Source organism: Haliaeetus albicilla, chromosome 5, assembly GCF_947461875.1.
Source record: "Haliaeetus albicilla chromosome 5, bHalAlb1.1, whole genome shotgun sequence".
NCBI lineage: Eukaryota > Metazoa > Chordata > Aves > Accipitriformes > Accipitridae > Haliaeetus > Haliaeetus albicilla.
This window is the reverse complement of record NC_091487.1, coordinates 10,003,258-10,031,091: the sequence shown is the minus strand read 5'-3', so window position 1 is coordinate 10,031,091 and position 27,834 is coordinate 10,003,258. Positions and strand designations below refer to the sequence as shown.

Below are 27,834 nucleotides of genomic sequence, written 5' to 3'. Positions count from 1 at the left end.
CTGAGCCAAGATACCAGGCATGTAAAAGCACATAAGATTTGGCATAAGTTTTAAGAACATAATAAAACAGGATATGTTTTTCTATTTAAATGCTTAACTACATAAATGCATACTTACCTAATACCTTTCCCGTTAAGCCAAGTAGTCTCTACAAATTGCTCTAACTAGGCATAGCTTCCTCAGTAAAGGAATGCACCCAGCTAGATGGTTTGTACACAGAGATACAGATACATATACACACACATGCATTTGACACATTCGGTTTAAGAGTTATGAACATATTATACTAATTCCTACCTGTAACATGGAGACTGATGCCCACTAAGGAGGCAGGGGGAGAGCATCTTTTTAAATACATTAGCATGCAATTGCTCATTCAATGAAAATGGAGATTAAGGGGAAGCAGAGGGGAACACCCACAGTTGTTCAGACCTGTGGGTTTTCAACCACAGTTCAGAGGAGTTTTGGAGAACTTTCCCAGAGGGACAGAAGATTTTTCGTTATTCAACTCAATGTTAATGTTCCCTTTATAAAACTTTGAAACTGCCTGGCTTTCTGCTTTACCCTAAGGCATCTGCTGTCTGATTCAGTGGACCTATTCACACACAGAAAAGCATAAAGAAAAATTTCCTGTGGATTTAGAATTTTGAAGCAATCTCTGATACTACAACAAACAGTGACAAGTAAAACAGATTGTTGTTTCACTGTGAGATATGACAGTTCACATCAACATCCATATCCTCCTGAAGCAGGATGTACGACTGCAAAACCTTTCCATTATATCTCTATTAAGACATGTAGTATTGGCATGCTTCTTTGGTCCAGCTATATCATATGGACTGAATTTGCCAAGTGTCTATATGCTATTTCATCCTAATAAGAAGTTATTAATCAAGCTTTAATTGAGGAAGCAATGTTTAACTACTACAGCAACTACATGTTATCTCATGCCAAGTTTAGTACAAGAAAGATTTTCAAATTCACTAAAGACTCACACCGACTGCATGGTTTCATGCAACTGAGCTAATATGCATTCAACTATCAAGTTTGAAAAATTTAGCAAAGTGGTACCATTTCTCCCCAAACCAGATGCTTCTAAAGCACTGGTTGAAACCATAAGCTCGGTGATCTCCTTTTGTGAAGGTGACACTGGAGTGCCCTTAACACCCCCCTGCCCCCACCCTCCCCTTTTTAGGGGTTTGAGAATCTGAAAAGGATAGTGTGTAGTAGGTGACGTCACTTGTGGGAAGGCAGAGTCTGTCAGATGCAGAAAGGTATTCTCTTCATGTTCAGCAACTTGCTTGGTTCAGGTCTACAGAAAATGAGTTACTGGTGGATGTCTTCCCCTGGCACAACCAATGCTAACACATTCCAGAAACCAATCAATCTTTTCCCCCTCCTCCACCTCCCTGCTAGTTCAGGCCTCTTTCCCAGTACCAGCTTGTGAAGGTAAATATTTGTCATTTTATAACAAAATCATACACTGTACTTGATCTATCCCTTTCCCCTGAAAAAGTCTCATAAGAATAAGCTTAATTATATACACTCTAAACCAAATGTGGCTACTTGAAGAAAAAACACCATCCCATGTTGTATTATCTTTTGTTATTAAAAAAAGCCAAGAGGAAACCCTTGGTAAGAGTGGAGCATATTAATTATGACAAGACATCATGACATACCAGTTGAGATTTAAAGGCCGCTAATAACACTTTTTGTAGTAATTAGTGCAAGATAGTTATCCCACATAAACAAATATTTGATGGTAGACTTCAGTGATAAAACAATTCACTTGATGACATTTACATATAAATACACATAAATAAAAACCTATGCAATTTAGGTTTGTAGTTAACAAAAAGCATGGTCTGAAATGAATTAAATGTAACTGTATCTAGCTGGATCAAAGCTCCTCCTCTAATGATACTCAAGTATATGGGGTATGAAAAGCATAATTTTACAATTCTCAATTTAGTAAAGCACTACTCTATAAAACAGAATCATGAAAACAGCTCTTACATTTTAATGTAAAGTATAAAATCGTATATTTACATTTACATACACTTTACTGAACTACATTGGGTAGCTCACGGTAAAAAAAAAACATCCCTTTTTGAAAATCGTTCAAAAAATACATCAACTGCAGATATGATCAAAAGTTACTAAGTTAGCAGCTGACATAACATCTGTAGTAAAAATATATTTTAGGAAAATACCTGGAAAAATCTAAACACCAATAAACACTTTAAAAACTATTTTTGAAGTAAAAATTGTAGCAAAAACCAGAACACACTAGCTAGGATAACAGGAACTATTGCATACTGCTCTTTAAGAGCCATGTAGCGACTTAGAACAGAAGCAGCAGGAGTTCTGTGATGTAACAAAGTAGAAACCGGAGGAAAATAGGAAACCAGTTATCTAACTTCTCTCTATGTTTATTACCATTTTTACTGGGAGAAGTATAAGAAAAAGATGAGAGAATCCCTCTCACTGAGCACATCCTCCATCAAAGGCTAAAACAAATTGGTAAAAGGAACCCAATTTCAAGAGCCTTGGACCCAAAAACTTAAAAACATTTACCGTATGTACTTACAGTTCAATGGACAATAAATCAGATTATTACACTACAAGTTGCAGGTTAACTTTAAGAGTTAACACTCCTTTGCAATATGAAGTGCTTTTTAATATATATCTATATAATATATAGATATTTGTAAAATACACGTGCAGATTTGATAGAACAAACTGTGGAAATAACTTTCTCGAGTCTTTTCTTCCCATTAACAGATCTTTATCTCCTACACAAGGAGTTTCAGGATTCAACAAGGATTTCCACAATATGATCAAGCTCATTAAGATCAGATTTACAATTAGAGTTAGAAGCTGTAGCTGTGGGAGAAGAAAACGTTTCAAGCCCATCACAGTGTCCCATTTTTGAGTTGCTCATCATGCCTGTTAACATAGTATCAAGATCATAGTAAGAATTGTCAACTTCTGAAAACAGATCTTCAACAGAATTAGGACTTTTATTCTCCAGTGTCTCAAATATTTGATCTAATGATTTTTGAAAGTTTCCTTTATTTTCTTGTGGATTCTCCATTTCCCACACATTGCTCTGCAGGTTTCTCGGAACTTGCACTGAAGAGGCTGTTGACATAGTTTCTGAACTATCTTGTGCCTGGTCACCCTCAAAGTCTTTATTAAAAGTAGTATAGCCTGGAACATGCTTTCCCTCAGCTTGTTCCCTAGATGAACGACAGAGGATATCTGTTGAAACAAGACGATCCAGGGATGCCTGCCCTGTACTCTGTGTATTTATCATCTGCCAAGTCCCATCTTGAGTCATTTCCTCTTGGATCTGCCGTACCGTGTTGGCTATAAGTACCGAACGACAAAGGTTAGGTTCAACCAGCATGTGACACAGCTGAAGTTTAACCAAGGACATATCTAAAAGTGACTGCCGCTGAAGATTATATGAAGGAATAGCCTTAATACCAGCCAGAGTTCCTTCAATATCTTCTTCACCATCAAAACATTTTCTCTTTAATCCTCGCACAAACATTGTGTCCTGTTTAAAAAAAAAAAAAAAAATCTTGTACAATGTAAACAGCTCGAGAGAGTTGAAAAGAAAGACTAAAAAACAAACCAGAAAACTTTAAACAGCAAATTCTTTTAAGATAGAAACATCAGAATTGTCATACCAGGTTATAGAATGGCCAGTGTGGTACAACAGGGGTCAGGAACATGTGGACTGGGTCCCAAAGACGGCACTCGGGAACCAGGGGTGAGCAGGTCCACAAGTCATGGCATCGGAGAGAGGCAGGGGCTTCCAGCTCCTGGCTCCCATTAAGCTCCACACTGGATGGAAGTCGGGAGCCGCTGCTTCGCACAGAAGCAAACATCCCAATGGCTGTATTTCACCTACTGGAGAGGCAGTTTCTCCTCGCTCCTCCCAAGTTTCTACTGGCATGCTTAACCTCTAATTTTGGAAATAAAAATACAACCTGGCACACCATCTTTAAAAGTTTTGACCCCTCCAGAACATCAACATGCCTAACACAGTAACATGAAAAAAATACCATGGGCAGCATACTTGAAAAAGTTAGCTTATTTTGTCTACAGCGCAAGTCAGATTTACATTTGTTCCATATAACTTGAGACATTCAACTGAGGTGCCTAAAGCAGTCCTTCTGGTTCCCTCACTCAGGTGAGTAAATGAACTGTGTAATTCCAATATGAATTGTGCAAGTCCAATAAGGATAGGCACAGTCATCCTCTGTACGGGCTTCTGTACTTCTTTCCCAGTTGACTGTAAGAAAGCAAAATTCCCATATTCCTAGTTTAGGTTCTCCAGCTAAAAATAAGTGGGGAGCATCCAGGCTTCTCATTATTTACATCTAAAAATCACTCACTGAATTTTCCAAGGTATGACTTTCAAGCACTAGCCTCCAGATCTTCTTCTGAATTGCACTAATTTTGACAACAGTGCCCCATGTAAATATTGCAGCTGATCTCTTGAAATACAAAGTAACTTTTTTCTTTTTTTAAATGTAATAGATGTCACTTCATCTTATAAAAATTAGGCTGCAGATGAAAGCTGGTACCTGATCTTTACATTCATGCACCTTTGTTATACCCAATATTTGGGTATTTTTTTTAATGTAGTGACCCAAACAAGACAAAGTTTTTCAACTAAAAGGTGATAAACCCAAAAAACTATTGCAGTGTCTTTCTATATCATTTTCCATTTTCCTTGGTAAGACCTAACCTCTGCCTTGCTTTTCTGGTTGCTACGGTAAGTTCCACATATTTTCAGGGAGCGCTCTCTCAGCTTTTTCAGAGTCACTAAAAATCCACCAAAGTGCAACAACACTGTTCCTTTTGAAATACACTACATACTTATCTACTCTGAAAACCTGGGGATAGCGCAGCAGGCAGATAAACATTTGGTCTGACTCTGTACAATACTTCTTACATTGCTGTATATATCCATGAAATAACCTTTTTTTGTATTCACCAACTCTTAAAGATTTCTTTCCACTGAAGGTACAAAACTCTTTAGAAATCATAATACACAGAGACTACAATATAGAATATATGAACTTGGTCTTATGGTCATTTTTCATAGACTTCTTCAAAGCTATCCAAGGATTACCAATATATTAAATGCTTTGGAAGTTTCTTTTAAAAGTTTCTCCTGTAACCTAACATATTTGCATTATTCCCATTAAATACAACTCAAGTTTTTGCTTGACAGTGCCCTTCCTGGATTTTTAGGTATTCCTGCAAACTTCCTATCAGAGGATATCCCATTTAATTTTTCCTACAAAGTTGTATGTACAGTGATTCCTAAACACACACACACCATGTGAAACTTGACCCCTAGAAATATCTTTTGGGTCTACTAATCAACCATGTATGACCATGTCATCAAACATTAAACACTCTGTGCAGAGTTTGAAGCTTCTTTTATTTCAACTTATATTCTTGTGAAGAATAATTAAAACTTCAATTGAACGTTAACCTGGTTTTCATACATCTACTATTTGGCATTTAAATGCCTTCTAAGGCACATCAACAGAAGAACAGGACACAGCAGAAAACTTGAAAACATACACTTGGGTGTGTAGCAGCAGAGGAAAAAACGTTTACGGATTCTTAAAGGTAAACCTTTCACAGCATTCACTGGATTTTTTTTCCGTAACACTTACTTCCAATTAGTATCTTACATCATAAAAACAGTTCTTTGTCACTCTGTTCCTGAGACTGCACAAAATAATAGATTACAGTTTCATTTAAGAAGCAAAAAATTACATACCAGTAATTGTGTTTGATGCAGTCCTTCCTCTTCTCCCATGCTACTGAGCAAGAGTCCATACAGTAAAAGTTAGAGCACCACCTACCAAGCACCGGGAAGGAAGATGTCAGGCAAGTACAGGAGATGCAGAACAAAATAGTTTCCCATTTCAGAAACTTATACATCTCTGTTTTCAATTGTTTCAGTATCGCTAGCCTCACAACATTCCTACAAACTTGAATAGTACTATTAAACCCAATTTACAGCTAGAGCACAAAGGTGATTCGCCCGATAATACACCCAAAATCTGCAGCAGGAGAAGGAAACTGCCAGTTTTAAGTCCAAGTCCTAGGCTCTTACCCTGACCTTTGGACCAGCCGCTCCCTTATCCCTATGCCTTTGCCATTTGAAGAGCAAACAAAATCTTTAGCGATCATCTGAAAAATTTAAATGCACACAAAAGCATACTGAAGGGAAGTCTTCGTTACTTTTATCACAAAACTATACAGTTTTCACCTTTGTTGTACAAAACCATGTATTGCTGTAGCATTTAGAGAAAAAGAGCAAGCACACACAAATACAAAACTGAAACATAGCAAAACCAGGGAGGATTTTCCTTTACCAGCACAGAAACTATGACTAAGATTTACTTTGCAAGATGACAATAATGAAAGTAATGACAGTAATTAAATTGTTTTAACTATAAAAGCTGAGTTTTTAAAACACATTTAAGGCAAAATAAGATTTGATATACTAAATACAACTACCAAACACATGCAACAATTCCTTTAATTACTGAAACCTAAAAGAATCCTCTGTTTCAACAGGCTACAAAAACTTATACGATAAAATATGAAAACAATTCAGATACTTTTCTAGACATGTCTGTACAATACAAGATAGTTCAGTGTCTGCAACTGAAGTACATACCTAGAAAAGAAACAAGTAAAAAGGATGCATATGGACATCTATTTTTATTTTCTATTGTGGCTGGTAATAAAAAATACTTGAAGAGCACTTGGTCTCAAAATTGGGAAGGAAGGAGATGGTCAACAAAGGACTTGGAGGGGCAGCAAACACATTTTTCTCAAGAAACTGCATACTTGTTAAAATACCACAACAAAAACCCCACCTTAAACACTCTCAAGCCAAAATCTTTTGACTCAATCTCAAAATATTCAGACTAAAATGCTGTTATGTCATGGAAACGGTATTTCAACCAACTCATAGTCTCATTCTCTTATATAGACTGAGCTCACAGCAACATTCAAGACAGAGTCATGAAGCATATGAACTACAACTCCAGTGAGACACCATAGCGTCAAGTCAAAAAAGTATTTCTTATTTCTGTCAAACACCTTACGATGCTGTAAAAGTTCAGAAGTTTTTGCTCCCTGGGTATACTTTCAAAACACTCTATAAATGAAGGGCAATCTCTCTGACAGCCTGTATACAGTAACTATTTGAATCCCCGAACTCCCAATAGGTACACTTATAGTTTTAGGGTAGGTGACAAGGGCATAAACTTTGTTTAAAGAAAAACCCACCCAAACAAAAACCCACAAAACCCCCACAACTACAGATAAAGATGATGCAGTCACGAGAACAATAAATGAAAATATTTTCTGGTGCTGTTTTGGATATCTGACAATTTTAGAGGAAGAGGCTTTGACCTTTTGCCTCCCAAAATAGCAGACTGATAGAGGAGGGGACTGGTGACGGGAACACATGAGTTCTTGGCAAAAGAGCCATTATCACATCCACAAACGAAAAGACATAGGGGATGTTGGCAGACCAGTCCAGTCTATTAGCATACTAAAGAAGGAAACAGTTTGTCCATGCAATGTAAAAATGCGTAAGACCTGCTGCATGTGATTCCAGGTTCTTCTGTAGAGCAATAAACAAACCATGTGGACCTCTGTTAGCATAAACTTAAAGAATATACCCATCACAGCACTTATTTCTATTAGGTAGCATACGAGCATGCCTCAGAACCTAAGTTCTCAGTAAAAAAAAAAATAATTAAAAAAAATATTAACTTCATAGCCATTATCAGGTGCAATTAAAACCTTGCAAATAAAAAACCTTCCCCAGACTTCCCTGCACTATCTCCAACAAGGACTCATCTCAAGAAAGTACCAAGTTTAAAACCTAATTGATTAAAATATATTTCTCTATTGATTTACATACTAACATACTCAAAATGGTATTAGCCATTGTGTAAAACCTCTTGGTTCAGGAGAGCAAGATTGCTGCTGCTTTGGAGTCAAAGTGTTCAAAATTCTCTGATAATTTCAAGCAGCATCTGTCTCTGTCCAAGAGGCAATGTCTAGACTAGCTGTATCACCTCCCTTCTTCCACTATCAAGAGTCTCAAGAGCCCAAACTTAGTGTGTTAAACTTAAGCACTGTTTGAAATAGCTGTACAAAAAGAGCTGTCAAGGAGACAACAGCTATCTGTAGCATAATACAGTATGAAAAAAGGAGTTTCTGTGGGTTTTGGTGGGGGTTTTGTTTTGTTTTTTGTTTTTTTTTTTTTTTAACAGTAGCACAGGGAGCACAGTATTATGTAATTCATTAAAAGTTTTGCTTTTGGGATTGACAAATGCCCAGTCTGCTTTACAAACAAGGATCAAATTTCAAGCACCAATTCTTATTACAGCATCAACTTAAACATTCCAGATTAACACTCAATTCAGATTCATGTAGAAATATGCTGCCAAAGATATACTTAAGTACTTAAGGGGAAAAGTCGCTTCCTAAGAGTTGGGGTAATAGAGAAGATAGAAAATTTTAGCACTGTTCACCTTTACGAGAAAGCAGACAAGAACTACCTAGGCAAGTGCTGGAGGTTCACTTAAGCAAGATGCTTTTTCTTTTTGTACAGACATAAGTATAGTGACGATGGTTAGCATGGGAAGGTTAGAAGGTATTGTATCTCCCCTCTACCACTCTAATCATCTCCATGATCTAATTAATCTTCATCACAAAGATGATGAGAGGGCTGGAGCACCTCCCCTATGAGGACAGGCTGAGAGAGTTGGGGTTGTTCAGCCTGGAGAAGAGAAGGCTCCGGGGAGACCTTATAGCAGCCTTCCAGTACCTGAAGGGAGCCTACAGGAAAGCCGGAGAGGGACTTTTTACAAGGGCATGTAGCGATAGAACAAAAGGTAACAGTTTTAAACTGAAAGAGGGTAGATTTAGATTAGAAGTAAGGAAGAAATTCTTTACTGTGAGGGTGTTGAGGCACAGGAACAGGTTGCCCAGAGAAGTTGTGGATGCCCCATCCCTCGAGTGTTCAAGGCCAGGTTGGATGGGGCTTTGAGCAACGTGGTCTAGTGGAAGGTGTCCCTGCCCATGGCGGGGGGTGGGAACTAGGTGATCTTTAAGGTGCCTTCCAACCCAAACCATCCTACGATTCCATAATCCCCCCCACTGCAAAACTGTCCTTTATAACAACTGTGGTAAGAAATCAAAGCTATGTGTAAGGGTGAAAAGAAGATGGAAAGCCAGGTACTCCTCTTCAGGCATGCATATGTGCGTGTATGGTGGTGTTGAGTTACGAGGTGGGCTGCAGACACAGCAGAGGGCTGGTAGGGCCAGAAACATCCCTATTCGGACTGGGACAAAGGCACCTATAAAGCACCGGGGTCTGGTCCACCCCCGGGCGTAGGGGGCTAGCAGGCACCTCTCCAGGACACGAGGGCTTCGGGAAAGGGCACTAACTCCCGAGGAAAGGTGGGCTGGGAAGCCGGGGCAGCCGCACGCCCAGGGCAGGGGCGACGGCAGGCGGTGCGAGGAGCAGAAAGCTCGTGGAAACGCAGACGACGGAGGCCCGTGGCCGGGGCGGCTGAGGCCGGGGGGCGGCCCGCCAGAACCGGCGGGGAGAGGCGTGCCCGGCGGGCGCGGCCGGGAGCGAGCCCCGGCGGACGGAGGCTGGGGGAGGGAGAGCGGCGGGGGCCGAGGCGGGGTTGAGCCGCGATGCGTGCGCTGGGGGAGCCGGGGGAGGTCCCCAGGCACGGCACGCCGGCGGTGGGAGGGCAGCGGCGCCACGGCGTGCGGCGGCACCGGAAGGGTGCCCGGGGGTGGAGGAGCGGGCGACGGGAGTGCGCGGCTGGGGAAAGGACCGAGCGGAGGAGAGGGGCGCCCGGCGCCGACAGGGGAGACGGGCCCCGGCCCCGCCGCCCCTCACCGCTCCAGCGGCGCGCGCGCGCGGCCGCCAACGGCCCCGCGCGGCGGTTACTCACCGTCCCGCGCTCCCAGCAAACGGCCCGCCGCCATTTTGAATCGGCTCCCTCCTCCGCGGGCTCCGCCGCCACCGGCTCCCCGCCCGCGCCGTCCTCAGGAGGAGCCCCGGGGGAGGCGGACGGCTCCGGGGGCCACACGCCGCGCCCGGCCCGACCCAGCCCAGCCCAGCCCAGCCTGCCGTACTTACCACCTCGCCGCTGCCGTCGCCTGCCAGCGCGGGAGCCCCCGCTCCGCCTCACCGACCGCTCCGCGCTTGAGGGAGGGGGCGGGGCCGGTCCCTACGGTTGGCCCCGCCTCCCCCCGCCCGCCATCTTATTGTCAAAGCCCACAAAGGAACTCGCTTCCTCCCCCACCCCCGTCTTCCCGCTGGGGGACGGGCCTGCCACGGCAGCCACGCCTACAAGGGAACGGCAGCTGCTATTGGCCGTCGCCGAACGCGCAGCCGCCGCTCACCACTGCGATTGGCGGCGCGGTTGCCACGGCGCCCCCCCCAGGCACCGCCCACGGGAGGCTGCGAGGTTGCCGCGGCGGCCGAGCCCTTCCCCTCGGCCCTGAGAGGCTGGCGGGAGGCGGAGGCGGGGGGCGAGGCGGAGCCCCGATTTCAAACGGCAGCCAGGGGCCTGCGGCGCGCCTGGGCTCCCGGCCACGGGCTCCGGCGGGAACAGGTTCAGACCTGGCCCCGCTGCAGCCCGCGGGGAGCCGCAAGGAGCGGGGGGCGGCGGCCACCCCCGGGCCGCGGCGCGCCGCCTTCCCCCGCTGGGCCCGGCCGCTCTCTGCCGTCAGGCGCCGCTTCCCTCAGGGCTGGGGGAGCTCCCGGCGCCAACCGCTGCCGGCCCGCCCTCGCAGCCTTCCCCCCCACCCCCGGTGCGGCCGCCCCGCGGGGGGTGCCAGGCCTCATGACTCCATTAGCAAGGCCTGTGGCATTTCCTGTTTGGGCCCGGCCTCGCAGCCCCGGCTCTCGGAGGCAGAGGACGGGGAAGCCGCTTCCTCGGGGCGAGGGGAAGGGGTGAAGCTTCGCACCCCTCGGGAAGCCGCTGTCCCAAAAGCTCCAACCGCCCTGCTGAGCGAGAAAAAAAAAAAAAAAAAAACAAAACAGCCCCGAAAGCTTTGAACGGTGCGGTGACTTCCAGCTCGATGCTGCTGCACATCTGCAAGTACTTAGGCCGGCCGAGCGTTCCTCGGTCGCTTTCCCGGTCTTGCAGCTACGTGCCGGCTGTCTCCAAAGCAGGCAGAAGGGGAGGTCGGGGGGGGGGGGGGAGCCGGGCTTGTCCTGGCTGCGGCTGCCAGCAGAGAGCCGCAGCGGCACGGCAGCTGCTGCCTCCAGGCTGCGGCTCGGGCAGGGGGAGGATCTGCTGCCCGCGGTGGGGCGGGGAGCGAGGAGAGAAAGAAAATGGAGAAAGGGTGGGCTAGGCACCGCCGGGGGCGATCAACGGGGCTTGGGGCTGAGGGTCGGTACGAAAGGCTGTAAAACAACAGGGCTGTAGGTTGACACGGGAAAGCAGGAGGAAATAACATTTCCATAGCGAAGCAAGATCTGCTTTTGGGCCAAGGCAGGTTACAAAGTGCAGTATTTCCCCTTGTGTTTTTTACAGTTCCTTGCAGCGTGCTTATGGCATCATGGTGCAAAAATACGAGTCAAAACTTTGAAAGAACAAGTCCACAAAGAGAGAGATTCTCATGCGCTATTCAGCTTGACATTGGCTGCAAAGAATTAAAATAGGGAATCCCCCAACAAACCCTGCAAGAACCTTTGAGCCTCTCTGGACTTCCCTCTTGAGGCGGTGTGAGTGTGGGTCCTTGGAGGGTCACTGCTGGAAGAGTTTATTGGGTTTGCTCTTTCTAGTGATATCATCTGCATAGTAAGGTACATAAGTCCCTTCTCCTTATCTTTTTTTTTTTCTTTTAGATACAATGAGAAAGAGTCTTGACATTTTTGTTTCATGGTTTGATTTTTTTTTTCCTAATAAATCCTCCAGTGAAATGAGATGATGTCTGATGGCTTAAAAACTAAATCATCTATGTTTCTGATTAAGCCACTGAAAGAAAAATTGTGAAAGGTTCTCAGCACTCTGCCTCCTTTGAAAAGCTGAGAAACTATGTCTCATCGAGGTATGACCAGATTTGATTATTCTCCGGAGAAAACTACTCTCACATCTCACACATGTGAGAAACAAAACTTGAAAAGTCAAAATGGAAAAGTCTGGACAGACCTATGCAAAACAATACAACCCAAAGTGTTTACTAGAAAGCAAACAATTTCTGATAGGACTAAAATAGCATTATAAAGAATATATTTGAATTGTAACCACCATGTGATAAAGAAAATGATCAAATTTTAGTTACACGCTGAAGTTTTTCATCCTCCTACTGGTTTCAGTAAATGAAATTTTAACACCAGAGTTAAAAAGAACAGGTGAAAACCTGGTAATTTCCTAAACAGTTATTTATATATTGAAAAAACTATCTCAGCCCATGGAACTTTCACAGCTAAGATAATCTGCAAGCAAAAGCAGAACCGATGCCTAAGTTGAAGTTCTAGAGACAAAGCATGGAGCAGAACTGGAAAGAAACGTCTGCAAAGCAACCTGATAGGGGAAAGTGAAATGAAGACAATAACTGCATACAAAATAAAGGCGGGGGGGAATTACTGGTCAGAAATGGCAGAAGACACTTAAATTGAAAGGTGGTTCATAATATGTACTCAAAGCTTCTAGACAATTGAGAGGCACTGCACCTAGTGAGACACTGCAGAGCAACCTGCTTGCTGATGAAATGACTCACATGGGTGGCAGGGAAGAAAATGATGCAAACCAGCTCAGCAGATCTCTCCTAGGAAGACGGGTCACCGCTGGCACCCAGCAAAATCTTCAGAGTGAGTGGCAGTCCTGAGGGGATTTAAAAGCACTGCCAGCCTTTATAGAAGTGTGATCACCAGAGGGGTGAATGGGATGCCCTTTTTCTGTGAAAACAGGAGGTACAGGGCTGGTTTAACAGGAGCAGGCGTTGCCTCGACCGCTCCGAGCGGGTCCAAGGTGCAGACCCATCCTTGGCACATGGTGCGGCTTATTTGAGCTGGAGCCTCTGCCCCAGAGCAGGAGGGCTGAGTCAAGTGGAGCTGCTACCCTGAGCCCCTTCCCTTGGCTGGGCAGGGGTTAGCTCGTGCTCGGCGTGGATGAAGGGTGGGCCTGCCCTCAGTCTGTGAGAGCTGCCTGTACACATGGGCTTCAGCCACGCTGTCTCCTCGGCGGCTGAGCAGCAGTGGCTGCGGGAGCTGTGCTGGCAGCCAGCTCCGGCTCTCCCCAGCCCGCAGCCCGCCTGCTCCGGCAGAGAGCCTGCTCTCCCGGGAGCCTCGGCCTGCCTCTTCCTCCGGCGGTGGCTGGTACCGGGTGGCGTGACCTGCGTGCCATGCTGGTTGGAAAGCAGCCACTACTCCCTCTCTCCCAGCCCCCTTCCTTCCCTTCTGGAGCAAGCCTGTGCTGGGCTGTGCTTGATGCCTCGGGAGCTTTGCTGCTCCTTTCTCAGAGCTGCTCAGCCCCTGCTGAGCTGGCCAGGCTTTCACACATCAGCGGTGACGGGAAGGCTGGTTTAGAGTTGGACAGTGTTTACAAAACCGCAGAAATTAATAGGAACTCAATGGCCGGGAGCAGGGCTGAAACTGCGCTTTTAAAAGAAAAAAAAAAGACGACAGAATTTCCAGTTTATTTGTGCAGTTTCAAGCTGCACAAAGGATCTCGGTCCATGACGTTTTCACATTACAAATGATTATAATAATAGGGAGTTTTAATAGTTTTAAAAGGCTAATGCAGATAATCTTCACATAGGCGAATAAGAAACAGAAATACATGCAGAATGAAGTTCCTCACTTTCCACTGGGTCACTGCACTGATATTATTTCTACCCGTAGCAAGGTCTCTCAGAGGGAGCGTTTCTTGGGCTTTGATAGGCATGGTCTTGCTCGGTGTTTGTACGAGGCTTAGCGCAGTGTTTCACAACCAGTGGCTTGCAAGCCCTCAGATAAAGAGGGTAGGAAAATTAGTCAGGAGGTTGCTTAAGCTTTGAAACAAATAGTTTCAGCGAGATAGGACAGAGTCCTGTCTCAATACCAATACCGAGCTGACAGTGAAGCGTTTTCCACTCTGCACTGCTGTGTGGCTGCAGTGTTTTCTGTCTCTGGTCCGAGGGCCCTGGGGTTTATCTAGCTGGGCGAATAGTTCGGAGTAGGGCTGTGCAGTCAGAGGCAGGAAAAAGTGTGCTTGCGCTGCCGGTGCTTGGAGCCAACCAGACATGACTCAGCCCTGAACTGGAAGCCGTGAGCTGTCGTCAGTGCAGTGCTGTGCTCTGGCTGGTGGGCTGTATTGAGAGACTAGGTGTGTTAGCTCAAGCTCTGTGCTGTACTGGCACGACCGTGTGAGGTTTGGAAGAGTTTTGGCTGTGATCTCGCTGGTTCAGAACGGGGACAGAGGTTGCTTGCCTCTGCCTGCTAAAGACAACGTGTACTTGCTCTGAGTCTATATTGTTTCTCTCATAATTACTGTTTGATTAAAGCATTTAAGATATGTTTGTCTTTTTAATTTGGCTCCAGAGTAGGGCAGGAGGCCCACTCGTAACGTACCGTTTCCTTTAAGCCCGACCTGGCAAATTCTGATTACCTCTGAGATAGGCAGCATTATGAAACAGTCCTGAGTGCTTCTGCAGACAAGCACATTCCTGCAGCAGAGCTAGCCTAAAAAATCCGGGAGCAGATGGAAGAAAGGCTAAGGAGGGTAATTAAATGTGGCTGTTCCCTAAGAAGTAAGCCTGTTGTAGCAGCTCAGCTGGGCCCCGTAAGCCAGGTACAGGATACAACTTCATTGCGTGTGGTCTGCAGTCACAGCACACTGAATTTAAGAGAAAGTGTTTCTGCACCATTACAACATGTTAATGTGTGGACCACCAAAGGTGGCTGAAAGTTCTGCTCAGCCTTCGGTGAGGGTAAGCTTCTCCTTCACTGGTCTGAGCCTGGAAGGGCTGTCGCTCTACCTGTCGGAGGGGGTTGGACAAAGAACAGCGGGCATCTGGTGCCTGTAAAACAAACCAAAGCATTCATAGTAAGGGAGCGAGCATTTGTGGGCTAACTGTAGCTTGATGTTGGAGGATAATGATGCTGTCATCAAATGTTAGTGGCTTACAAAATGAGAATAACATAGTCAGAGCACTCATCACACCAACCAATCCATGCACCAGCTAATACATGTCTGAATATGGCAACAGCTGGCTGGCTGTATTGGCTCAGCTGGGTGTTTGTGCTGGCGAAAAACTGGAGTGGTAGTAGACAGGTGATGCGAGGGAGGGTATGTGGCTGCCAGTACAACAGTGGCAAGGCAAATCCTTTCTTAGGCAGAGATCTGTCTGCCTCAGGCCACCAGCCTCAGGCCTTATGGCTGTGGGTATCTGATCTATCGACTAGGAGGCCAGGGGGATTAGGGGTAACATGAGCTAAGAAACGAATTCTTTTTAAGAACACGTACAGACTAAGAAACTCTGTGAGCTAAAACCAGCACCACTGTTTATCGATGTCAGCTAGTAACTTTATGGAACCCATAATAAATTGCTAAGAAGAGGTAGTAATATGTTTTGACTGCAGGAAATACAGTGCAAACAGGACACAGGGAAGCTGTTAGGCTTGTATTAGTCTGCAAACTCTTTTAGCTTTTAGCCTGACTGGCTGAAGTCGTTGTGTTGGAGTTAAGGACCCTTCATAGGCAGCTGTAGAAGTTACTGACCACCAGTTTCCTCTTATGGTGGAAAGGACCTGAAAGAAAGAGTGCCCTCATATTACAATATTTGTTTATACTCCTCAACCATCAGGACGTGACAAAATAAAAGAAATGTTTTCAGCAAGATTTACAGTTGCCAGCCAATTCAGAGAAAGTGTTCTCCATGGTGGGTGGTATGCAAAACTACAAAAGCCAAGGGGGCTACAAAGCATGCCTGAGAAATTCCAGCCATGAAACCACAAATAATGCGTATGCGCACTGGCAGGCAGAGGCCGACAGCCAGTATGTTGCTTTGTGTTGGTAGTGGACATCTGTGGTAGGAGCAAAGCCCAGAGGATACGAAATTAAGACTTTTGAAGAGGTACCTGGGGAGATACTAAAACTACAATAGAAACCTCTAGTGGCAAAGCACCATGCACCGTACCGAACAGCAAAAGTCTCCAGATTATGCAGTAGCAGTCAGCCAAGATGGATTTTTAAAGTCCTGAATGTTGTTTGGGGTTTTATTTTCAGGCTTCTAAGCCCTCTTCTGGATCATTGTGGTAGTTCTGTTTTATGTTTGTGAGAGACAGGATTGTTTTGTTGTTGCAAAAGTGTTGTGTTATAAAGGCTTTCTAATAACTAGAGGAACACACCTACTTCCTTCATAAGAGGGATTTTCTTTTAAACATGTATTTTGGACACTTGAATGCCATGTTGTCTGGTGCTGCTTAAAATATGTGTTCCATATCTAAGCATAAATACCATAGGGTATGACAGTTGCTATAGCAACTAAGCATCTACTATTAAATAGCACCCACAAGCTCAAAAAACATGTGCAGCCTGTCACTACACAAGGTATTCCTTTCTTTGCAGCAAGCTAAGTACCATATTTTCATCTCGGGAGTTAGTCTGTTTCTGATGAATGTGTTTGTGCTGTGCATGTGAAGATCTTTTTTCCCCCACCAGCTCTACCTTCCTTTGAAAAACTGCAGATACTGTAAGAACAAAATAGCCTGAAGCGGTTGCAAGCTGAAGAAGTTAATGAATAATTCCTTTTTCATATATCCTTGAACATACATTAGAGTGTGGCTTTCAGATCTTTTAGGCCAGATTTGAGGCTTAACACCTTTGCTGTTCTGCATCTTTTGATATTACAGTGGTTTGCTCTTGAAACCAGCCTTTTGGAAGGCACTGTGCTGTTTCTAGAAGCCATGTCCCTGAAAATTATAATACCAGTGGGAAACTGGAGAGTTATAATTCAAAAGCACAGTTAAAGCTAACAAAACTTTTGAGAATATGTAGGTCAGTTGTTTATGTTTAAGCTTGCCTTAAAGTTGTTAAGCATTTGGACCATGAAAACTAGGGGGAAAAGGTAGAAAAAGTAAGAACACTGAGTTTCTTATGCAGTAACTTAATTCTGGTGGTTGAGACTTCAGTAACAAACCATTGACAGCATAGTTGGTTTACATTTTCCAAAACAGAAATGTGATTTTCCTTAGACCCATCATAAATAACGAGGAGAATAAAATTAAGCATCAGTAAGAGAAATACGCTGGTTGTAGAAGTTAATGCTTTATCTGCCAGTTAAAATGACCCTCTATGCTCCTTGGAAGAGGAGATGAAGGCTGTGATGGCTTGTTGGAGTGTTTGGATTGTTTCCAAATTTTGTTTTAGAGTCCGGTGAACTGATAGGTGAAACTGGAAAACGTATCCACCAATTATTGCTGCTGTTGATTTGATGGTGACTTATCTGAATTACACAGTCTGTAGGAAAAAATATATAATAAATTATAGTAAAAGCATAGCAATTACAGTTTAATGAGGGTATCCAAAAATGAGCATAAGAAGTAGGTAAATTAAGGCATGAAAAGGCATATTAAAAATGTAATTTTTTTTACCCGATTCCTAAGAGAATGATTGCTAATGCCTGTCTGCCTTATCTGGTTAAAGGGTTAACCCAATTAGAAGCATGAGTATGAACACATATAACAGGCTGTGAGCTGGTCTTGTTCTCTGCTCTGGTCCTGTACCTTGATGGGAACGACAGCTTTGACTTTTGTAGCAATAAAGGAGTGTTAACTCATGTATCCTGGTGCTCTGTCGATAGCCAGTGGTTTCCCAGCAATCATTTCAACATATCTAATGTTAACGGAATAATAAATCTTTAATTGGCCTTACTTAATCTGACTAACAAATAGCACCAAATGCCAACAGACTTGGGATAAAGACACCAGAGCAGCAGTAAACAGTGGTGCAGGACGATGTGGAGTGTGGTTTGCCAAGGCAGGGAGGCAAAGTGGGGCTCCTGAAAGAGTTGTTTAGAATTTGGTGGGTGTTTAGATACCGCAGGGGCTGGCTCAGCTGAATGGCTTATATGTTATGTTTGCCGCCTGCCACTTACATCCTCTCCAGGGAATCATGGACAGATCCTGGCAAGTTCCACCATCTTCCGTTTTTTATTGTGCGAGGGAAATGTCTCTCTCTTTTTGTCCCCATGATTTTTCTTGCTTGTTTTCAGTCCTGGGTTTTTTGCTTCTTGTTTTTCTGCCTGTTTGTAGCCACCATTTGAAAAAAGTTGCATGTTTCTGCCATAGCTGGATAAACATTATAACCCAATCTTGGGTCTGTCTCAACAGCTATCAGTATGGTAAGCATGAGCACACATACACACACACTCATCTGTACGGACTGTTTTATCTAGCAGCACGAAGTCTTACAAATTTATGATTACAGGCTGCGAATTTAGAAGAGAAAGAGAGACTAATTTTTTTTCTTGCACTGTGAAGTCCACCATGGCCAGCAGGAGAAATAGGCTAGAGTTTGGTGCCCTCTTGTGACTGCTTTAAACTCCTGGAAAAACATAATCTCGTGATTTAAAAGCGATCAGGGCTTGAGTTACACTGGAAAACACAAAGAAATTTATGCAAAATAAGAGCCGAGAGTACAGAAAAGGGGAATTAACCTCTCAGTGTCATTTCTGAAATGAAACTTCTGCTGCATGGTTCAGAATAGAGGCAGTAGACTCACAACACATAGTTGATTGGTGTGTTGAATATTTCTGTGATATCTTGCTTTCATAAAAGCTTTTCTTCATGCTAGTCAATTAGACATGATACTGAAGTACAGGCAAGTCAGGATTATACATTAATATTGCTTTTCATCATGGAAGAATAGGTCCAATTTACATTTCTACATTAAAAAAAAAGAGATTTTCCTCCCAGTTCTGGAGGTTTGAAGTCATTATGATCTGAAAGTATGGCCAGCAAAAAAAGTTCAGATTCATATTCAATTTTGCACAGCCTTCAGGGGAGGAGGCCTCGTTCCACAGCTTTGGTTTAACTTCATGTTGATTTATTCGTAATAGTTCTCAGTATCTCCAGAGAAAAAAAAAAGATTATTTTCTGGGATTTTTTCTTGTACAGTGTTATTTCTCATCTTAGAATTTGATTAAGATGTGGTTCTAGTATCTGAAACTGAATGCTAAGAAAACAAAAAGGCAAATATTTAATGTAATTTCCAGCTTCTTCCCTCTCATGAGAGAGGAACGTTTCTGGTCAGAAGGGGGAGTGACTGGTGCTTGACTAAAGCAAGCAGGGGCCACTCAGCCTCTCATTAGGGAAAGCCCCTTGCTGAGTTACAAAATCACACATGCCTTTGAATTCTGCTTTTGTGGAGTACTGAAGTTACCTGCTGACCGTTCATTTCCCATTGAATCTTTTCTGTTACTGCGTTACAGTCTGTCTGTATCTGTTTCACACCCCTGTGTCCAAACGAAGTTCCCCATTCACCCCCTTTTTCTTGTTCCTGATAGAAACTTCAGATTTGTACTTGGCCTGGCTAGAATCTCCTGCCTTTTATTGATGGGCTACTCCCACAGTAACAGTCAAGAAAGCAAGAAATCAGTCATACTCCTGAGTTCCCTTGTTATTTAATGTGCATTTTTCTTCTCTTTTGCATATTGCTGCATCCACTGCTGAGTTTAGTTTGAGGCTTGTGCATCTGTTATCTTTGGGATGCAGCTATTACTGCAAGCGGCACTGTTAAGTGCACCATTCCACTGAGAGCTATGGACTGTCCATTTTCATAGGCCTTCTTTTAGGAAAGGTTTGAATTAGAGGTAGACAGGAACTGTACATGCGGCTAAATGGAAGATTGCAGGATTTTCTTTGAATACCTTATCAAATGTCCTTTATCCAACATATTGTCAAGTCACCTATAAATGTCAAACATACAATAAAAAACCCTACCTGTAGTGGTTTATGTGAGCTTAGTCGTCTTGACTATATTTAAGAAAGGCAAAAAGAAACCCCCAAATTAATCAAATAGGTAAGCAATAGTGCTGTTGCCTCACGCATATCAGGCTCGCACTGCCAGAGACACATTCCAGAAATCTAGTGCTAAGAAAGTGCTTCCCAACCCATGAAAACAGTGCCAGGAAGGGAAGAGCTTGAGAGGCAGTGTCCACATGGATACCTCTCAGCGCACTAAGGATTTTAGAGATTATTGCTGGTGGCCTACTGTGTACAGAAGTTGCAACAGCAAATGCTGTTAGTGTTACTGATTGTTTTCAGTCCTGTACCCAGAGAGGTACTATGAACTTTGTGAGCGCTTGGCCCTAAGTGTTTCCAGTCTGGAAGTCAACTCTGTGGATCGGTATTACTCTTACCTTTTGGAAGCAATAAAACACCTCCAAATACCAAAATATCTCAGTGAGGAAAAATCCCAGCGAAGACCCCGAGGGTCTAGTGCCCATATTGCCAGAAGGAGACCCAAAATTAAAATGAAAGTCTGCATATTTTTTTTTTCTCTGATGCCCCAGCATGAATAGAAGCAAATAAAGTGCTTTGAATCTGACCCTGAACGTGCTGACTCATTAGAATTTGTGCTTTAGTACCTTATATTTGCCTCCACACTGTTCCCCGCTCCGCTGCAGTAAGCTCTGAATATGCATACGACACAGCTGCCCACTCTTTCTAGTATCTCCTGCAAGGGCTTGTATTTTAAACCGACAAGACAGACAATGCTCAAGGGAAGAAGCGTCCCATTTTACAGATGGGGAACTGTGATACAAGCTGATGTATTTCTAAGTAGCTTTCTGAACACTCAGGTATTTGCATACTTGTTCAGAACATCTGTGACTTCAGGTTTACAAGGCTTTTCAGGACTTTGTACATCATACAGCACCCTTTTTCCCACAGTATCTCTCTCCTCTTTGATTCTTTACCTCCCTCAAGAAAATATTGCATGACAGATCTTTGAACATACAAGGGCTACTTTGTGATCATGGGCTGAAATGTGTGGGCCCTGTCACAGACTGAGGCTGCCAGACAGGATGGATAATTTTATGGCGCACTGAGAAGGCTTATTTTGAGGTTGCTGGTATAGATGATATTCATGTGATGTTTTGTGAAATTCTTACCACATAGCTTATCATTTCTCCTCAGCAGACTTTCCACCTGTCTGCAAGGCTGGTTTTTGCTTTGTTATCCCTGAGCATTTCTTACAGGATGGAGTAAAGAGAGTAAAACCCTAGAAGTTATCAGTGATCTGAATTATAGCGATGAGACATAACGAGTTGAGTCCTACTCTTTCTTACCAATTGCTCATGATGGCAGCAACTAAAGTTTATTACCAGGATATTAGTACTAGTCTAATTTGGGATAACAGATTTCTCTTTTGATGGTTCACATTCCTCTAATTTGAAGATTGCATCATGAGGCCGTGCTGCATCCCTGGTGCAAATAGGCTATGAGAAGCGCCCTCTCCTGTGCAAAGGTTAATTGTGCAGGGGAAAGAGGGAGCGCAGCGGGATGCAAACCACCCAAGAGGGACAAGAAGAAATGGAGAGGACTGGTAGGTGTCCTCATCTCTAGACACTAGTGGCAGAAGACATGCTGGGAGATCCACCTTTGGGGATGTTACCACCTGTATGCATCCCCTGCACACCAAAGAGGTTCAAAAAAATGATTGCATCTTTCTGATGCAATCCCTCCACCCTTATTTGCTACCTTTAGTTTGTGCTGGTTTGAAAATAAGACAGGTATTCCAACCTGTGAGGCAACTGTGGCGTCATTTCACTATGTAGAGGATGTTTCCTAAAAGGCCTATCCCACAGCGTGACCTGTAGGATGACAATATGCTCATGAAAAAAAAGCTATTAGATTGTGAATGTTTTTGAAAGCCTGGTTCTGAGTTGGGTTTCATCACTCACTACCCAACAGAAATTCGACATTGGGTTGTATATGATAGCAGAGGCTAAATCAGACCAGCTACAGGATGGCTAACTGCGGATGAAACTTTGTCATGCACAGAGGGTCTGAGTTCATTGGTATCTGGTTTTGCCTGTTTTGTGTAACTATCCTCTTGAAGCAAAATTTAGTACTGAACATGAAAGCATTTCTTAGACAGGAATAGAGTTTTATAAGAAGTGAGTTACCCCAAACAATTACTTAAAAAATGCAGTCTTTAGAAATAACTTAAAATTGATGAATAAACAAACAAATCAGATATATTGTCTGGAAAAACTAGTTTGGCCAGCTCTAGTTCATAGCCAGAAATTATTCACTTCATGCTTCACAGTCATACTTAAAACAATCAGCAATCCACTTATTTCCCAGGTACATTATGAATATCTGAGACATCTGTTAAAATAAAATCAAGTTTTATTTATTGAGTAGCCCACTCTTCTTTAAATCAAATTATGGAAGTTATACCTGAGTAAATGCTGAATACAAAAGAAAGTGGAATTTTTGACTCTCGTCCTGTTACACTGGTGACCTACTTACTCACTCTGACCCATACGTGTGGAGACCTGGCGATCTAAAGATCAAATTTGGAAGCACAGCCTAAGTTTTGTACTCTCTCCAAGTCATTTTATAGCTTAAGCTGAGTTGAGGAAGTCGGGGGACAGATCCAAATAGCTGGGCTGAGAACTGCAGATCTGATGTAGTAGGTGACCCTTCAGAGCACGAAGCAGTCCCTGCAGGCTCACTGGAAATGTCCCTGCAGGAGGAAAGGACGGAAAGACCCACACAATCAAGCCATCCTTCAGATCTGCTCGGACCTGAGTAGTGTCCTTTGCTGTGTCTCCAGCAAGTGTCCCAGTGCTGAGACCCTTCTTTTGCCTGTATGGCACAGTCAGATACCGTGTGACAAAACAGGTCTCATGCTTTAATTTGTCACATGAGAAACAGTCGGCTTATCTGATGGGATAGTTTAATAACATGGAAATAGCATTTCTTGATGTACTTACTGAGATGTAAAGCTGCTTTTCCATTTATCCAAAGAAGTCACGATTTGCGATTTTCCCATGTGGATACATTGCTTGGTACCTGGCCCCTAATCCTTGTCACGGAATATTTTAGTTTGGAAAGCACCTCTGGAGATCATTGAGGTCATCTTCAAAATTGGATCAGGATGTACAGGGCCTTGGCACCCCTAGGGCTTTTATTTCAGAGTGCATCTGAACAAAAAAATCTTCAAGGATTTTTATTAAGAGAGGATGCATAATGATATAGTAATTTAGAACAGCATGTAAATTAGGCAATGCAAAAGAATTGCAGATGTTGCATCAGACCCTACTAATCCCTGTCCCCTACACCTATGGCACTGGGCTCTGATACTGGTTGCTCTAAAGATACTCACGTTTTATCAGAGGAAAAACATCAGAGAGATTTCAGACTTCATCGAAATTAATATCTAATTTGCATCCATTTCAATTAGTTCAGAAGCTTGTATCTTTAGTTTCTTCTAAGTTCACTGCTATTATTCATCAGAGTTTTACATTTAGACTATGAAAATCCTGAGGTTGGGGCAGTTTGCATATGTGTCTTCAGAGATTAATCACCAGTGCTCTGGCTGACTGGGCTGTTACGAGCAACGCCTGCCGCTGATGTTTTTAGTAATGGAAAGTTTGATTTTCAGCAAAGTTACAGATGTTCAGCACTTTGCAAATCTCTCCCTGATACCTTAGAGATTTTTGATCTCTGGCATGCCTATGCAAATACAAAACCACAGTTTGTTAATTAGCATCACAACAGAATTTCACATTTTTCCAAGAAACAATCTCCTATTCAATTCAGTATTATGTAAGCTACTTTTGAGGACACAAGCCTTTCATAAGTAGATGCCAGAGGAGTCATTAAATAATAAAAAAATTAAATATGTAATAAATACAATAACTTGAGGAAATGCCATTGTGGCACAATGCTTCTTTGCAAAAGTATATAAGAATAAAGCATAATATACAGAAATACCTATGACAATTTTAAAACATTAACAAGTATTGTATTTACTTGAACATTGGCTAATGTTAGTTCAGTTCAGCAATGTCAACATTAATGACAAATTGAAAATATTACAGAAATACAACATTACAGACGAAGCAGAATGATGCTGTGAAACACTTTTACAAACTCATACTCAAATAAACATCCAACTGATTAATGATCTTTGTCTGTTTTACTTTGATCGCATAAAAATATGAGGAAGCTGTTTAGATAAATCTTGCCAGATTTGTATCATTCTTAATTTTTAATTTCTGGTTTGAAAGCACAGGAAACTACCATCAATAATTTATTCATAGTGAAAGTGGCAGCAGCAACAATTAAATCTGCCCCAGTATAGTCTCATGTATGCACCACCAGCACGTCCGAGGGAGTTCCCATCTATGGGGAGAAGAGACTGTGTTCTCCATGCTGCCAGCCCTTCCTTGTCAGTAAGGCACTTAACTCTTGTACAAACTCCTACACAGTGAAAGTTGGATCAGTACCAGAAGGGAAGTTTTAGCTTAGTCAGAAATGAAACACAAGTTCAACAAACGTTCAGGGATGGCGTATAAACAATCCATGACACCAGTTGGAAATGTATAAATTTTCTGTATACTACAGTGCATTCCAGATTTAACTGCAAAATGAGTAAAATCTACTAATTGTAAAATATCAAGCATTAGAATTGTACATTTTAAGAATTTCAGGACAGTGCAGGATCTTGACTAATACAGTAGAAGTACTGTTGTTCTGTGTTATCGGGCCACTGTTTTGCCCTTTGATTCTCCCCAGAATGTGCGAGGTAAATAAAGCTGCATACTGAAGTATTAGGAACATTTTTAAGGCTCTTGTTGAAAGACTTCCTCATTTTTAATATTTTCCACTGGTTAACCACAAACGGTAACAACAGAGTTTGTGTATGAGAATCTGAACATGTACGTCCTCAAGAACTAAAAATTTCAACCTTAAGAATGGGTCCTATGTTGTTCTCCTCAGCAGGGATTTTTTTGTCCATCTCAGAAGATAAAACTGCTTCTGAATTCATATGAAGAAAAAGTCAGCCCCAAAAATAAGCTTTTAAGATTTCAATTTGAGTCAAAGTAAATTACTTAGTTTATTCCACGTGTCCTTAGTAAGAAATATTTTCACCAATGATACTGGTGGACGAACTTTATTGTAGGAGACAAACAGAAATAAGAAGTATCACTCCTGTAGCGTCTTCAAGGAGTTGCTGGCTCACACACAATGACAAAACTTCCTACAGACATCAGAATGCAAATACTCGTGTGCTGCAGTCTGCAGCCCACAGCTAGTGGTGGGAACTTCTTATTTGTGTCAGCAGCTAACTGCTAGCTGCCACCTTCTTGGTCTTTGCCACTATTACAGGTCTTTTGAATGTCAGATGAATCTGGTATTTCTTTGTTTTCTTCTTTTAGCCCTCCTTCCTGTGATTCTTTTGACATTTTCAATTTTAGGCTGTCAGTCTTGTGATTAATGGATGAATTCAGCCTGGCTGAGTTCAATCTCCATCTTCTCAGAGTCCTATAAAAATCTTTTCTGACGTTTTCACTAACCAGCACGTAGATGATTGGATCTGCAACACTGTTTGCAGTGGCTAAACACAGAAATGCTGTAAAAATTGAGTAGATATTTTTTTCAAATGGACATGAGCAATTCTGATGAAGCATAAAGTATATGGATCTTATTATGAGTACCACATGGTAGGGAGCAAAGCAGATCAGGAAAATGACAATAATGGCGACAGCCAGATACTTCACTTTGGCTTTTTGGCGACAAGTCAAGCTGCTGCTTGTTTTTGTACTTTGGAAAATTTTGTAGTTTGTGAAAATGAGGATTGTGAAAGGTATGACAAATCCAAATAGGAATCTAGCAAAGCTGAAAGAAGCCAATTTTATGTCAAGGGGCAAAGTTTCAAAGCAGGTCTTCCTATTCATACGTTCTGGATTATCTTCCATGTAAAATACTGGAGTGTGGATTATTGCAACCACAGCAAAGAGAAAACACACTATTATGATTGCTTTTTTCTGTCCTCTTCTCCCCCTTGATTCCAGAGCATAGACCAGGGCCACGTAACGATCCAAAGAAATGCAGCACAAAAGCAGAATACTGATGTATATGTTGCAGAAAAAGATGAATCCTGTTATTCTGCAAGCCTGTATACCCATATTCCATCGGTGCTCATTTTGCACGTAGATAATCCAGAGAGGCAAGGTACTTAAATACATCAGCTCACACAATGATAAACTGAAAATGTAGATGGCGATTACTTTATTCCTTTGTATTTGTAGAAATGTAAGCAGGGAAGTTAAGCAATTTGCCGGAAGGCCTATGGCAAAAACGATGCTGTAAACTGCAACCAGAAGTGTCTTGCTGTCTTCGTAGGGAATTTCTGTGCAAGTGGAGCTATTATTTGTGTCTGTACAATTTTCCATTATTCTTTTTCCAGCTGGTGTTTCCTGAGAATCAGAAGACAAGGTGGAAAGTTAGCACCTACATCGCTTAAAAAAGTGTCAGTAAAGGTTATGGTCCCATAGGTGCCAGCAGGACATGTCAGGGGAACAAGTGGGATGCTTGTCTTGGGGAAACATCTGAAACAGGCAAGTTTTCCAAGACCTGCTGGTCTACTGCAGTGTCCCCAGGGAGTCAGGTCTGATTTATTTCCAGGAGAAAGTGCCTTTCTTCACAAGGAATTTCTTGACTACAGCATGCCTATTCACCAGAACAGGGTATTGGGGACTGTCCCTAAATCAGGCTGCCTCATAAATAAGACTGAGCTGCTGATCAATTACTAAAGTCACTTCCCAGAGGAAACTGAGGGCATTAGTCTTTTTTTTTTTTTTCAAACTGAGTAACAAAAATTGCAAACCACAGAGATTTCAGAAGCAGACTTCCAAAAGAAGCTATCATTTATGGTCAGTCAGCTGGGGGAACCATCTGAAGTGGGTGGTAGTAGTTTTGTGTCAGAGACTACCCAGCATATAGGAAAGAGAATCCGGTCACTCACATGTACCTCCACAATATATTACAACATAGTGGTTCAGATCTAGCTAATTCATACCTCTCTTCTCCCTCCTCTTAATGAATAACTGCAGCTGAAGAACATAAACTTGTAGTGCGATTTAACACCCACCTGTCCTCATTTCAGCTGGAATAAAGTCAATTGTCTTCCTAGCAGCTGGTATAGTGCTGTGTTTTGGATGTAGGATGAGAGTAATGTTGGTAACACAGTGAGGTTTTAATTGTTGCTAAGCAATGTTTATACTATGTCAAGGACTTTCCAGCTTCTCACACTGCCCTGCCAGCAGAGGCTGGGAGTGCACGAGAAGTTGGAGGGAATGCAGCCAGGACAGCTGACCCAAACGAGCCAAAGGGGTATTCCATACCATATTACATCACGCCCAGTACATAAACTGGGGGAAGTTGGCCAGGGGACACCATGGCTTGGGGATTAGCTGGGCATTGGTCAGTGGGTGGTGAGCAATTGTATTGTGCATCACTTGTTTCATATATTCCATTATTATTATTATTATTATTATTATTATTATTATTTCCCCTTTCTTTTCCATCCTATTAAACTGTCTTTATCTCAACCCATGAGGGTTCCCCCCCCTGATTCTCTCCCCTATCCCACTGCGGAGCTGGGGGAGTGAGCAAGAGGCTGCGTGATGCTTAGCTGCTGGCTGGGGTTAAACCACAACACTACCATAGTAAGCCAGTGAAACTGCCTACCACATCAGTCTGATGCCTCTGGGAAACAACAGGAAATA

General features: G+C 42.9%; 2 protein-coding genes across 4 annotated transcripts; both read right to left on the bottom strand.

Annotated features, from left to right (window-relative positions):
• Nucleotides 1-1,588: 1,588 nt before the first annotated feature.
• On the bottom strand, nt 1,589-10,385 carry CDCA4 (cell division cycle associated 4). Of its 3 annotated transcripts, none has more exons than XM_069783279.1 (3): nt 10,229-10,385; nt 5,816-5,896; nt 1,589-3,565 (listed from the first exon to the last, which is right to left on the bottom strand). In XM_069783279.1, exons 2-3 carry the CDS (start codon nt 5,852-5,854, stop codon nt 2,810-2,812), a joined length of 795 nt encoding a protein of 264 aa, XP_069639380.1. In that variant the 5' UTR covers nt 5,855-5,896; nt 10,229-10,385; the 3' UTR covers nt 1,589-2,809. The 3 variants fall into 3 exon arrangements, with proteins under 3 accessions (XP_069639380.1, XP_069639381.1, XP_069639379.1); XM_069783280.1 differs by lacking the exon at nt 10,229-10,385 and adding an exon at nt 10,041-10,179; XM_069783278.1 differs by lacking the exon at nt 10,229-10,385 and adding an exon at nt 3,699-3,976.
• A 13,417-nt stretch (nt 10,386-23,802) lies between these two features.
• Nucleotides 23,803-26,520, bottom strand: GPR132 (G protein-coupled receptor 132). The gene has a single exon (XM_009916576.2). It carries the CDS (start codon nt 26,497-26,499, stop codon nt 25,396-25,398), a length of 1,104 nt encoding a protein of 367 aa, XP_009914878.1. The 5' UTR covers nt 26,500-26,520; the 3' UTR covers nt 23,803-25,395.
• Nucleotides 26,521-27,834: the final 1,314 nt, after the last annotated feature.

Bases quoted from the DNA above. Each gene is read 5' to 3' on its own strand.
- CDCA4 (XM_069783278.1), bottom strand. From the start codon at position 3,899: ATGTTTGCTTCTGTGCGAAGCAGCGGCTCCCGACTTCCATCCAGTGTG. The intron at 3,566-3,698 runs GTATGACAATTC...TTTTTTAAACAG, and splicing joins ACTGGCCATTCTATAACCTG to GACACAATGTTTGTGCGAGG.
- GPR132 (XM_009916576.2), bottom strand. From the start codon at position 26,499: ATGGAAAATTGTACAGACACAAATAATAGCTCCACTTGCACAGAAATT.